We start from the raw sequence: 14,294 nt of genomic DNA on the forward strand, positions 1-14,294 counted from the left end.
AATCTCTACTTCAAAACAGGCTTCCGTTAAAATTAAGATATTTTGGAATAAATGGGAAACAAAATAAATTGATCGCTAAAAAGCTCTACTAAAATGCGTAATTTAGAAGTCATTATTTCATATAACGCCAAGTGGGGCACACATTTTCAAACAGTTGTCTCAAAGTTCTTACAAATTCTTGGTATGCAAAAAGACATTCACTTTCATTAATGAAAATATGGCTCTAAAGTTATATAAAGTGTTTATTAGACTACACCATAAATATACAGAGTCTATTTAGGCTTCTTATTTAAAAACTTATAAAACCATGGTTGAATCTATTCCACGCAAAGCAACAAAATGGACTTCCAGCAAGACATCTTTAATACTGCGAAAGACCAAGAAGATTGAATTTACCATCATTGACTAAATGTTTTGGTTGGTGCAGCAGTAAGCTTAGGGTTAAGAGAAACTTTCCCCACTTTTTTTCACATTTTACACATTAAAAATTTCCGCATTTTTGCGTTTTACCCGTGTCCACAATAACATACATTTTTATTTATTTTTTTAACATTTTTTATTTATGGTATGAGTTTTTTTTTATATATATATATATTAGTTGATATGACATGATATGAGTGTATTTATTTATTAATTTTTTATTTATTTATGATATAAGTTGCTCATTTACAAGTATAATAGCAGCACTTATGTTTTTTTATTTGACATTACCCATTAGCGTAGCAACTGCAAAAAGATCCTTAAGCACATTAAAACATATTTAAGAACAACAACGGCGCAAATCGTTTTGTCTGCACTAGACTTAATAGTTACTGAAGCAGAAATAGCAGCTCAATTAAATTTAAAAGGTGTTATACACCATTTTGCAGCTATAAAGACAAGAAAAAACTTTCATTAGACTTTATACTTACTAGACTTGCATAGTGTAACATACTGGTTTCTATTTAATTAAATCAAAATTGTATTTAAAAATAAGATTTTCGTTTTCGTGTATAACTTTTGTCAAGAAAAGAGTGGAGAGGGGGGAAGCAGAGAAGTAATTTAAGGGCCCGGATTATTTTTTGTCGCTACGCTACTGAGGGCCATCCATAAATCATGTCAGTAAATAGAGAAGAGCAGGGAGAGGGGAAAGGGAGGGGGGAGGACCTACTAAAAAGTTTGACAACAATTGTTAACACAAAGCAATGTTCAATTTAAATAAATTTTTTTTAAAGAAAAAGTCCATATTTACGCCATCTATAAGCAGATTTTACAAAAATTGTTAAAAAAAATTAAATTTATACCATAAAAAAATTGATGGTAAATGAGTATTTTATTATTTTTTAACATAACTTTTAAGGAGGGGACAACTAAATACTGACAATTTGACAAAGAGGGAGTAAAAAAACCAGGATAAATTACTGACATGATTTCACGACGTTAAAATTATCTTGTTTTATCTCTAGATTTTTAAATTTTGAGATAAAATGAATTAAAATATAAAAACTTTAGGAGACGGTAATAAAAAAACTTTAAAACTTTAGGAGACATGTAGAAACATTTATATATTTAATGTTTTCTCAGTGAAATAATGGCATCTTAAATTTATCGTTGGTTAATTATTATTATTATTTTTTTTATGAAGAAAGTTTCAAGAAAATAACGAAAGAACTTTTGCAATTTTCGTGCAACGTAAATTAGAAAATACACGATAAAATTGTGTTTTTCCAAAAGTTTTTCTTTGTTTTGCTGTTTAACAATAAATAATCAACATATATATACAAGAAAAAAATAAAAATATGTCCGTAGAAACAAAGAAGACAGTAAAATCTTGTCAACAAGCACCGTTTTTGTATATACAATAAAAAATAAAAACTTTTCTTTTTTACAATGATCATTATAAAATAAAGAGTTAGACAGGGGCTCAAAGAAGATGAAAATGACAATACGTCATCGCAATCATTTCATAGAGCCCCTTTATACATTTTTAATAGAATATAGATATTAAATTAAAAACCCTAATGGGTATAAAACTGCTGCGCTAATCAGTAAATCAAAAAAAGATCAAATAAAATAATTTTTTTTTAGATTTTTTGTAGTTTAACCAGTTTTTCTTAATGAATTTTCGGTGCTGATTTCGAATTTCACAAAGTTTTTACTTCATTATCAATATTTTTCTACTTCAATTTTAATAAATTATTTTGACAAAACAATTTACTGTTAAATTAAATGAAATCATTATTATTTTCAAATAAAAGCGATGTAAAACACATAGTAAATATTTTTTTTCATTTTATTAATAAAATATATAATCACTATGCCTAGTTATAAATAACACAAAAAATTAGACATTGTACATCATCAAAATAGTCTAACATTAATAATAATTTGTTTAGACCTCTATTAAAAGTGCGAAATAGCTTTGTGGAAGTCATCGTAGGTGATTGTGGATTGCTGTGATGACTTTCCAATTAGAACCTTCAAATTAGTAGCATATTCTTCTATAGACATAAGACGGCGCTTTTTTGTATTTTTATCAAAAATCATGATTTTAAATAGGGTTGATTTCCGCGGCAATGACCTACTTGTATCTCTAAAATAAATTACTTCATTCTTGGCATTTTATTAGATCTTGCTCTTTTTCAATATATTCACAGACATCTGATCCACTCGTAAATGGGCCACCTTGTAGTTTTAAACAAGTTAAATTAGAATTTCTCCTAGATGCCTGATGTAAAGCTTGTTGTTCTTTTTTAGTTAAGGCGCTTTGCCTAGTTGAATCTGTCGCTGATTCCAACTGTATTCTATACTTTCAATTTTTCTAACAATAGGACCCATTTTCCGAAATAGTTCTAAATTATTTGAATCTTCATTTCTTAAATGGTTTGAATATTTAAGAACATTACCACGTGAAACTGTTGAAAGTGACGGTTATTTTCGAAGTCGATTGCTATGAGTTTCACACTGACGCTCAAGTTCAATATTATTTGTAACTGTTTTATCAACTCCAACAACTTGATTAAAAATGTAATACTCATCAGGTAATCGATCATTGTTTCTTTCTCCAAACCCATAATGTTTTCCTCTTTGGTGTTGAAGAACTATAACTAAACTTGCAACTATATTTGCAAGAATAATGCAATCATCAAAGTTCTTTGATGCGTATTTTCGAACTACATCAACAATTTCTAAGCCATAATCTTTTTTAATGAGATTTTCAAAAAGTTTCTTTAATACTCCTTGAACACGTGGCTCTTTAAATTCAAAGAATTGTTCATTTATGACATCATTAGAAAAGGTTGTATACATCTTACTAAAGAGTATTTGCAGTTTATAATGCGTGGTTTTACCTTTAGTTTTACAGAAAAATGGTGAAATGACTTGCATTCCAAAAGCTGCTACCACGACTAAAGTAACTATAATGTAATCAAAATTCATAGAATCTCGGATTAAACAAGCAAGTTTATTTGTGATATATTCATGACGGTCTAAAAACTCCTTAAAGTCATTCCAGTGAAAGCAAACTATAAAAGATCATTTCTAAAGACATTCAAATCGAACAACTTTAAATTCAAAAAGAAAAATATCTTTGTTTTTACGCTGCATAAAAGTTTTAAATTCTTTATGATGATTCCATGGTTTTTGAATAAAACTCGGACCAAACAAGTTTAGTACCCATGATAGAAAGGTTAAGGATAACGTTTCCGTACTTTTGTTAATAGATATATCTAACAGAAAACCTTTGAAAAGGTTATCCATATTCATTTCATTTTCAATTTGGTTTAAAACTTTTTCAATAGCTCTGTTAAAACCTAAAGCTGTATGTGAAGTGCAAAACAGTTGACCAGCAGTAATTTCTTTATCGAGTATATCAGCTGTGATTTTAGATATTCCTATATTATGAACAGTACCGTCAGTCATATGAACATCTACCTTCTGGTATAGTTCTTCTGAGGTGTATTTTGAGGTTTCCTGTAACATTTTGAATGTTGTTTTTATTCCATCTGCAATATTTGCCGTAGTTTCTGAAGCAATTGCTAATGTAGGCAAAGGAAAATAATATTCTCGGTTACAGGGCCGGATTAGGACATTTTTAGGCCTGGGGCTGTAAGTATAGGAGAGCCTAATGTGGCGGTAAGGTAAAAATGCCGAGCGTTAGCGAGGCTAAACCCGGGGGTCAGTGGGCCGGAGGCCCCAGCCGGGGGGGTTTGGGGTTTCATCTGCACTTTTGCTGAAATACTCACGCAGGTCGTCGGTTATAATCCACTCAGCCACATCGGTGTTGACAGTGTGGGTCGTCAGAGCCAGGGGTAACACTGCTGAGATAGTTGAGACGCTTGAACTTGCTGTAGCTGAGTCTGCTGAGACACTATTAGAATTACCTGGAACTGGTGCTGACATAGTTAGTGAGTTTGAACTCGCTGAACTACCTGGAACTGGTGCTGACATAAATGAGTTTGAACTCGCTGTAGCTGAGTCTGCTGAGACACTATTAGAATTACCTGGAACTGGTGCTGACATAAATGAGTTTGAACTCGCTGAACTATCTGGAACTGGTGCTGACATAAATGAGTTTGAACTCGCTGAACTATCTGGAACTGGTGCTGACTTAAATGAGTTTGAACTCGCTGTAGCTGAGTCTGCAGGGACACTATTAGCACTACCTGGAACTGGTGCTGACATTATTGACATAGTGCGGTATATAGTTATGCGGTAGTGGTGTAGTGGTAAAGCGCTCGCTTCAGAAGCGAGAGGTTCCGAGTTCGATCCCCACCACGTCCCTGGTAGTACCGCGCTCAACTTGTTTCTACGCGCAGCGGCCTTGTTCGTCGAGGTTCGTGTTTCGGAGTTATAGAGTTGAGAGAGGGTTATAACCACTATTGAGTAGCCTCCTCATCTGTAGTGGCCTTCATGGCCTTGAGGAGGTGAATAACAAAAAAAAAAAAAAAAGTTAGTGAATTTGAACTCGCTCTCGCTGTAGCTGATACCGAGACACTACTTGCAGTATTACAAAACTTAGTCATTTTTTTATTTTTGTTCAATAATTCATTTAATTGAATCTCATTTTTCTTCTTTTTTTGCATTTTGTCCCAACCGCTCAGGCCGCTCCTTTTCATTTTTTATTTTAATTTTGTAAACGAATGAGCAATGCTGTAATTTTCTGCGGTAACGGAAGTGATCATAAAATAAAATAAAATAAAAAAAATTTTGATATTTTAATTATTATTTCATTTATTTAACACCCAATGTAATTTACAAGGTAAAAAAGAATAATAAGAAAGTCATTTCTCGTAATTTTCACTTAAGAATTTTTTCTTCCAGAATTTGTTTAAAAATTCCTCTTTGCTCTTTCGCATTCCAGCACTCTATTGCATGTTTCAAAGTTTGTTCAACTTCGGAGGGAATTTCACTTTTAGAAAGTGCTATTTTTATCTTCTTTTTATTTTGAACTAAGTTTTGAAAATTTAGCATCCGAAAACGGCATAAGTCCTGAATATCGCCAACAAACGAATGTTTAAATGAGGGGTGTTTCAGTTGTGAAAAGATAATGTCTGAAGTTGTTTTATTATTAAGAAGACGAAGAAACAAGTTTAATTTATTTTGTTGAATACTTTTTGAAATTTCTTGGATTTTAAATACCGAATTTGTATAGTTCTTACTGTGTTTTGAAACATTTAAAAGCGATTTTAGTGCACTCCTTCCAATTACATCTAGCTTTTTCATCAAATCAGAATTATTTTCACATATCTCCATACCATAAGTTAAGGTAGGGACTGCCAATAATTTATATATATAAGAAATAGAACTTGGGTGGGCAAACCGGATTCCAGATTGAATAAGAGTTTGAACAACAGCTCTAAAGTTTGAAATAATGTTTGAGAACATTCAAGTTTATTTATGTTTCCATCTATGTCCGCACAACTATTAGTTTTTTAAATACACGCTAAAAAAAACTGATAGTTGTGCGGACATAGATGAAAACATAAATAACTTGAATGTTCTCAAAACATCTTTATGCGGAAAGATAATTTAAAAAATATTTGCGAATACCAAAATTCCGCCAAATATACGAAGATAGAGATATAGTATATCTCTATTTATTTATTTATTCACAACGCCTCCGCAGCTCCCAATAAATTGATTTAAAAAAACTGAGAAACATAGGAATATTTATATGGTTCCTTAAAAAAAAAAAAATAAAATGTAAAAAAAAAAAAAAAAGTCATGCGCCTTAGGCCTATTTTTTTTATAAGGGCCTGGGGCTGCAGCCCCATCCGCCCCCGCCTTAATTTATTTAAAAAAAAAATTTTATCCGCCCCCGCCGCATTATTTATTTAAAATGTATCATCTAACAACTTCAGTTGGATTAGAAAACTAAACATTAGTTTTATATCCACCCAAAACACTTTCAATAGGGTAAAAGAACAGTGAAAGTTGTGGTTGTGCTCCAAAACATAATTTTACTAGTATATATGCAAAAAGTTCAAACAAAAATATTGTTCAAAATTAGAATATAAAAAAACTTTAAGTTGGCGATAAATATGATTCATTTAAATTTCACTTTGCGGCAAACTTGTCTGAAAATATTATTTGTTCTAGACATAAGGACCGAATAAATTTTCAAATAAAAATTGCTTCAAAGTAAAAATTACATAACGTGTTTCAAGAATCTTATGTTAATATATTAAATAAATAAAGTAGTTCCTTATATTTTACCAAAAGTTCAGACATTTAAAACATAAACAATGAAAATCTACTGAGTGTGCAAACTTTATGATGCGCAAACAAAGATTTATGATAAATAAAATTACTGTTTGCTAAAGGAAGTCTGCAAATGACATATATTGTTATATGAACTTTTGTTAATACTTTAAATTTTGGTTGGATTTTTAAAACAACAAAATAATAGCATTTATATACTTGATAAAATTTAACGACAGTATTATTCTTCTAAACCAACCAACTTTTAATAACTATGAAATTATAAGAAATGAAGGCTATATTTGTTTTAATATCCATTTTTGTAATCTACGAAACTAGTCAATCTCGTTTAAAACGGTCCTTTTCAATAGATTTTGAAAACAATTGTTTTTTGAAAGACGGAAGCCCATTCCGATATATATCTGGAAGTATGCATTATTTTCGAATACCGAAGTTATATTGGAATGATAGCATGAAAAAAGCCAAGTCGATGGGGTTAAATACAATTCAATCTTATATTGCATGGAATATTCATGAGATAAATGAAGGACATTATGACTTTAAAGATGACAAAGATATAATCAACTTTATAAATCTTGCCCAGCAAAACGATCTTTTAGTGATATTGCGACCAGGTCCTTATATTGACGCTGAATGGGAGTTCGGAGGTTTTCCTTGGTGGATGGCAAAAAGCAATATGACAATGAGAACATCAGGAGACAAAAGTTACATGAAGTACGTTTCAAACTGGTTTAGTATTTTACTGCCTATGATAAAACAATATTTATACAAAAATGGCGGACCGATTATTGCTGTGCAAGTTGAAAATGAGTACGGGAACTACTACGCTTGCGATCACGAATATATGAAAGAATTGAAAAACTTATTTCAACTACATCTTGGAAACGACGTTGTACTTTTCACAACTGATGGGTATACTGACGATTATTTAAAATGTGGTACTATTCCTTCTCTTTTTACTACAATTGACTTTGGAACAGAGATCTCAGCAGAGGAAGCTTTCAAGTTATTAAGAAACTATCAAAAAAAAGGACCTTTAGTAAACTCTGAATTTTATACTGGATGGCTTGATTATTGGGGTAAAAACCATCAAAAGAGAAATGCAAGAAATATAGCCTTACATCTTGATGAAATCTTAAAATTAAACGCTTCGGTAAATTTATACATGTTCCAAGGAGGAACAAACTTTGGCTATATGAATGGTGCTGATATGAGCGATAGCCAGTTTTTGATTTCACCAACAAGTTATGATTACGATGCACCGATATCTGAGGCTGGAGATTTACAAGCAAAATTTTTTTCTATTAGAAACGTTATTCAAAAATACACCGACTTTCCTTTGCCACCAGTACCCATACCGTCCGTAAAAATGGCGTATGGCAAAGTCTTTATGAAAAGTTTTACAAATTTGAATCAAGCTATAAATCTTTTTCACTTAATCAGTCGTCCAGTACATTTTAAAAATCCTTTAAGGTTTGAAGAAGCAAATTTAGGCTATGGGTTTATGTTGTATCAAACGGAATTACACGACGCAAATGTAAACAATTATTTAGAAATTGAAGAAGTCAACGACCGTTCAACTATATATGTAGACGGTGTAAAGCAAGGTTGCGCAAGTCGAGGACAAGTGGCATTAAATATTACCAAAGGAAAAACATTGGAAATTCTAGTTGAAAATCAAGGGAGACTAGCTTACGCAACCAAAGGAGTTAAATATCTTCCTGATGTGAAGGGAATCTTAAGTGAAGTAAGAATTAATCAAAAGATCGTTAACGAATGGCTTATGTTCCGCATTAATGATTCAGTGGTTAACTATCTTCAAAAAATGAATAAATCAACAACAAAACAAAACTCAACAGGATTGTTTTTTTTCTCATCGTTTTTTATAGAAAAAATAAGTGATACATATATTAAAATGAATGGATGGAAAAAAGGTCAAATTTATATAAACAACTATAATATTGGTAGATACTGGTCGATAGGTCCTCAACAGACACTTTACATACCAAAAAGTTTTCTTAAAAAAAAAAAGAATACTGTTACAATTTTTGAGCTTGATGAGGCGCCTTGTTTACTTTCTAAAATACGACAGTGTTTTATAGAATTTGTTGATAAACCTATCTTAGGTTAAAATTTTTTTTTTTAATTCATAACTTACTTTAAAAAAATGTTCTTTGCAGGTATGGAAATCTTAATGTTATATTAAAAATATTAACTTATAAACAAAATATTTTTTCATTAAAAATATTAACTTAGCAACAAGATACTTTTGTTAGAAAAATGCCACGTGTTGTTTTTTACTTAACAGGATGTCACAGAAATTGTGCCAGACCAAGTTTCTGAATTGCGAGTTTCATTTGCAGGAGATACTTGAACTGTCGCGCGTGCATCTAATTCACTTTGCAAGTTTTCACACATTGTTCTTAACTAAAAAAAAGTAAATAAATAAAAAAACACATTAGCCAACCGTTACCTCAGTCAAGGAAAAAAAATCACTCACTTGCTTTACGCGAGCAAATAGAACCTTGTTAATATGCTCCATAGATTCCTAAACAGAAAATTATTTTTCTATAATTTTTTAAAACTATGATTTTTTAAAACATAGGAAAAATAAAACTTGGTGTTATTTTAAAACATTTCTAAACGAAAGTGCTTGCTCACACTTTTATCAAAATGTTTTTTTAGATTCATAAAAACAAGGAGGTCCGAGCAGTGCCTTTGCAAGGGGGGGGGGGGGAGTTGCACGGGGGAAAAACACGGAACAATTTGCGTGAGCCACCGATGATTCAGGGCCCTACCTTAAATTCACTATGAATAAAGAAGTAATCTATAAATTATTAATACATATAAAATATTTCTGTTATTTTTTGTTATCTTTTTTTCTCTTTGCTTTTTCAAATGAATAATGAAGCGAATGTACTTATTAGGTGCAGTAAAAAAAGGAAAGCAAACAGGAAAAAAACTTAAAGAAAAAAGAAAATAATTTTAACAGGATTTAGTATGGCTTAGGTCAAGTAAAAACTCTATTCCAACTAATTTAAATTAGTTTAATTTTAGAAAAAAACAGCGTAAACGAGGAAAATTTTTTTGGTTTTAAATTGATAAAAAACAAAAAAACATTAAATATCTGTGAAGAAGAGCCCACTCCAGTGATTTAGAGCCCACTCATAAAAAGCATTAAATACCTATGAAAAAAAAACCCACCACAGTGATTTCAAATACCGAAGATATATTGGAACGATAGCATGAAATCGAATCGATGGCGTTAAAATTCAATCTTAAAATCTTAAGTGCTTGCAGTTATTTTTCGTATTTTTATGTTTCAGTAGCTTGTTCCAGAAATATGTTCCACTAACTTGCTTTAGTAACACGTTGATCCAGTAAAATGTTGTTGGATTAATATGTTCAAGTAACTTGTTCTAGTAGTTTGTTCCAGTAATATAAAGCAGGCTTAATACTAGGGGTGTCATTCACTATCCACAATTGATCCGAATTCTTGATTAATACAATAAATAATCATTACCACTAAATTGTTTAAACCTATCTTTTATAAGTATTTGCGTTATTTAAAGTACCATTTAATCCATTAAATTCTTTTGCAAAATTTACCAGAACAATTTTAAAATTGTTAAACTAGTTTAAACTCTGCATCTTTATTATGTTGTGAAATCAGGTTTGAATCTTCTTACTGTGTTCTCATCTTTTTGTTTAGCACCTCTTCACACAACACCTTTCTTTTAGCTCTTTATCTTCCACCTTCTTGTGCACTCTATTTGATGTTGTTTCTTATCAAACTGACCAAACCTTTTCTAAATGTCCCTCAACCAATAATGTCGACATTGGTGACTAATGCTAATCACATTGAATGGTTTGGTTTTAACACCATTGATCCTGTTGACACTTGAGCTCAAAATTATTATATTTTTCAATCTAATCAGATAGTTAAGTTGTTGACTTATTTTCTAAACAACCTTAATCACTTCTTTTCTCTCCATAATTTGAATTGTATCTTTAACCGTAACTTATGCTCAGTCTTTGCTTGTTCGATTGAGGTGGTTCATGCTATTATTTCGAGAAAATCTTGTACATCAGATTCACTATAACGTCACACTTCTTTCTACCTTAAGGTTACCTTCAGGGTTTAAAAAAATTTATTACGTATTAAAAAAATTTATTGCGTAAAACCTTAAAAAAATGTATTACGTATTAGAATTTAACTTCACAAAAAGCGTGAAATTAAATACCAATAAAAAAAAGCGTGAAATTAAATACAGCGCCTGTTTTGTATAATTGTTTCCTTATAATTTTCATTGTTTTAAGTGAAGTTATGAAGACATTAAAAACATGCCTCGCTTATGTTTTGAATTTTAATTTTTCTTTTAGAATTTTAAAAGAAAATTTTAAAAAGAATTTAAAAAAAATTTAAAACGAAGATTTAATCTGTATAAAATATAAACATCAAGATGTTTACACTTTATACAAATGAAAAAACATAAAAAATGTTAAATAATACTTGTTATTTTCAATTACGCTCAAAATAATATAAACTCTGAGATTGCAGCTTTGGATTATGAAGTTGCTGGACTGAAGATTAGAAAAAGAAGTGGATTCATTGTTGAAGCTGAAGAGGATGATTTGAAAAAGAAAAAGAGGAAACTAGCTCATCTAACCAAAGAGCTGGCCAAGAATAAGTATGATCAAGCTCAACAGAAGAAAACTAGAGAACTGAAAAAAGCTAGAATGGAGTAAATCTGCTTGGAACATCCAGTAGTTGAATAGTAATCGAAAATCAGAAAGAAACCTGTTCATCAGTGATGATCAAAACTGGATTCGCAATCAGAAAGAGGGCCCTCTATACTCGTCTACTTCCAAGAAGTTATTGAACATCAGAAAGCTAAAGAAACATCAAAACAGTACCTTTTAGATTGATCAGAGCTCAGAATGAATCTCATTTAAAATACATTGATGGATTCTCAGCAGTTCGACTATAAAATATGTTGAAGATGTTTGTTCTATTTTGGAACCAGATGAAGTGTGATTCATTAGCCAAGACAACAAGGCCAGAGTGCCGATTGGAATCAAAGCAGCCAAACAACAAGTGCCGCTGTTGATGCATTTGGAGTAACTGGTAACTCTTCCAGACCAAGATTGGGTTGTGACTGCTAAACACAAGCTTATACCATCTGTATATACTAGAATTAGTAGCAAAAGAGATGGTCTTGGAAAAACAGATGCTGTTACTTATTCTGGACTTACCAACATTGCTGTTTGATCAGGAAAACACACATCCTCAACTGCTTTTGTTTATGGATTAGACTTGGAATTTGCTATTTCTTGAAAATAACCTTGATGCTCTTTTCACCATAAAGAATGTTTCAGGCGCAGTGATTCTTCCACACGAACATTATGGAACTCATCTTGATTCTCAAGATAATTACAAATATTCATTAAAAAAAGTTAATTCATAATATGTTTTTAACCTATAATAGTCAATATATCATTTTAAATCAGCAGGACAATAGAGGAAGATTTAAAAAAAAAGAACTTTTTGCGGACAGGCTTTGGCAGATATTTGATCTTACCCAAAAATTGATGACTATCCAACCAATCAAAGATAGAGTCAAGGAGCCTTTTATTACATGATCAACATTGGATTGCCCATCATCTTTGTACGAGTCAATATTTTACTTGAATTATGAAATTCAAAAATTGTTCTTGTTGTCGGACTATAAGAAGTTCTTACTTTACTCTTATTAGAGCACAATTTCTTCCACCACCAATCCTGGTCAGCCAAATAAGAGAAGGTCTCAAAGCAGTAGATGTCTCAGAAGGAACTAGAGAGTTGTTTCCATTATCTTTGTTTATGCTTATTGCATCAAACATTGAAGGTATTCTTCCTTGACCTGCTAAAGGATTTCCAATTCTTCTGCATGGATTTTGTCCATCAATTCTGTCTAGCCTAGCTGATAGAATCTGTAAAAAGTGGATTATCTACTTTGCCTTTCAAGCTATGCTGAAAAAGCACGTTTCTATCCATTTTTCTGCTTTAACACTCCCTCCTATCAAAAGGGTCTGATCAGTTCGCATTGCTGCCAAGTGTCAGACAGAATTTATGGCAGTTGTCGCCTTGCAGAAGAATTCAAAACTACTGAATGGTTAAATGAAATACAAAAACTGTCATCATATATAAAGGGAGTTGGCCAAAAATTGATAAAGTTTGATATAGGGGTGGGGAAAAATTGAGAAAAATCACTGACATTATTTATGGACAGCCCATATACAGAAAAGAATAAATCTTGTTGTTTATGTTAAAAAAGCAGTACTTATTAAATGACACTCTTTTTCATTTTCAGTAACTAAAGGGGTTCATAAATTACATCCTTGATCCTGTGTTACTCCTCAACTATATTAATAATCTTCCTGATAATAAACTCTAAAGTGGCTAATGACACAACTATACACTCTGCATGATAGAATAGGCAGGACTTAGGTAGCTGATCTTGAAAGTGATACCTTCTATTGCATTTACTAGTGAATTAGGTTTGCAGTGGCTAGTGAAAACCCAAACAAAACAGTTGTTTTATGTAAATATATATTAATATAAATATATATTTATATATATATATATTTTTTTTAGATTATTCACCTCCCCAAGGCCCGAGGGGTACCACTACAGTCGAGGAGGCTACTATTTTTTTGTGTTTCTTATTTTTTCTTTTTTAGTTGTTATTCGTGGTGCAACCCTCTCTCAACTCTTAAACTCCGAAACACGAACCTTGCCGAGCAAGGCCGCTGCGCGGAGAAACTAAGTTGAGCGCGGTACTTCCAGGGACGTGGTGGGAGTCGAACTCCGAACCTCTCGTTTTCAAAGCGAGCGCTCTTACCACTACACCACTACTGCATTTAATTTAATAATATTAATATAATAATATTAATATAATATAAATATAATTAATTAGTATTAATAACATTAATATAATAATATTAATATTATTTATATTAATATAATAATTAATATAGTAATATTATATATAAATATAATATAAACTAATATAAATAATTATTGCAATTAAATTATTGACTCATATAATGTACAGTTTTTTAAGTCTTCTTTTCTTGAATTTGATTGATTATCTTCATTGATTATCTTCATTCTCGCTTATAAAGTGAGCGCTTTACCACTACACCACATACCGCATTACATACAGTAGTGGTGTAGTGGTAAAGCGCTCGCTTTATAGGCGAGAGGTTCCTAGTTTGATCCCCACTACGTCCCTGGTAGTACCGCGCTCAACTTGTTTCTCGGCGCAGCGGCCTTGTTCTTCAAGGATTCGTGTTTTGGAGTTATAGAGTTAAGAGAGGTTTATAACCACTATTAAGCTGCCTCCTCATCTGTAGTGGCCTTCTCAGCCTTGGGGAGGTGAATAACAAAAAAAAAAAATAATTTCTTTTTCGTCTTCTTTTCTTGAATTTGATCGACTATCTTCATTTCTTTTTTGTCTTCTTTTCTTGATCGATTATCTTTATTGGTTTTAGTTTTAACTTAAATAGTGATTGCAAGTTTATTGGAAATTAAATTAAAAAGTCTTTGC

The 14,294-nt window shown here is 31.4% G+C and overlaps 2 protein-coding genes across 3 annotated transcripts in view; one reads left to right on the forward strand and one right to left on the reverse strand.

Moving 5' to 3' along the window:
• Positions 1–6,724: 6,724 nt before the first annotated feature.
• On the forward strand, positions 6,725–8,983 carry LOC100206696 (beta-galactosidase). The gene has a single exon (XM_065811220.1). The coding sequence runs from the start codon at positions 6,971–6,973 to the stop codon at positions 8,831–8,833; it is 1,863 nt and encodes a 620-aa protein (XP_065667292.1). The 5' UTR covers positions 6,725–6,970; the 3' UTR covers positions 8,834–8,983.
• The window catches only part of LOC100215007 (myotubularin-related protein 2), a 54,946-nt gene continuing 49,570 nt past the window's right edge, over positions 8,919–14,294 (reverse strand). For both annotated transcript variants that reach the window (XM_065811222.1, XM_065811221.1), the window contains exons 22-23: positions 9,203–9,250; positions 8,919–9,129 (exon numbers count right to left, since the gene is read on the reverse strand). In XM_065811222.1, the coding sequence (XP_065667294.1) occupies positions 9,004–9,129; positions 9,203–9,250 (174 nt within the window). In that variant the 3' untranslated portion in view covers positions 8,919–9,003. The remainder of the gene's footprint in view (positions 9,130–9,202; positions 9,251–14,294) is intronic.

The sequence above is a fragment of the Hydra vulgaris genome, chromosome 12, assembly GCF_038396675.1.
Source record: "Hydra vulgaris chromosome 12, alternate assembly HydraT2T_AEP".
NCBI classification, from domain to species: Eukaryota; Metazoa; Cnidaria; class Hydrozoa; order Anthoathecata; family Hydridae; genus Hydra; species Hydra vulgaris.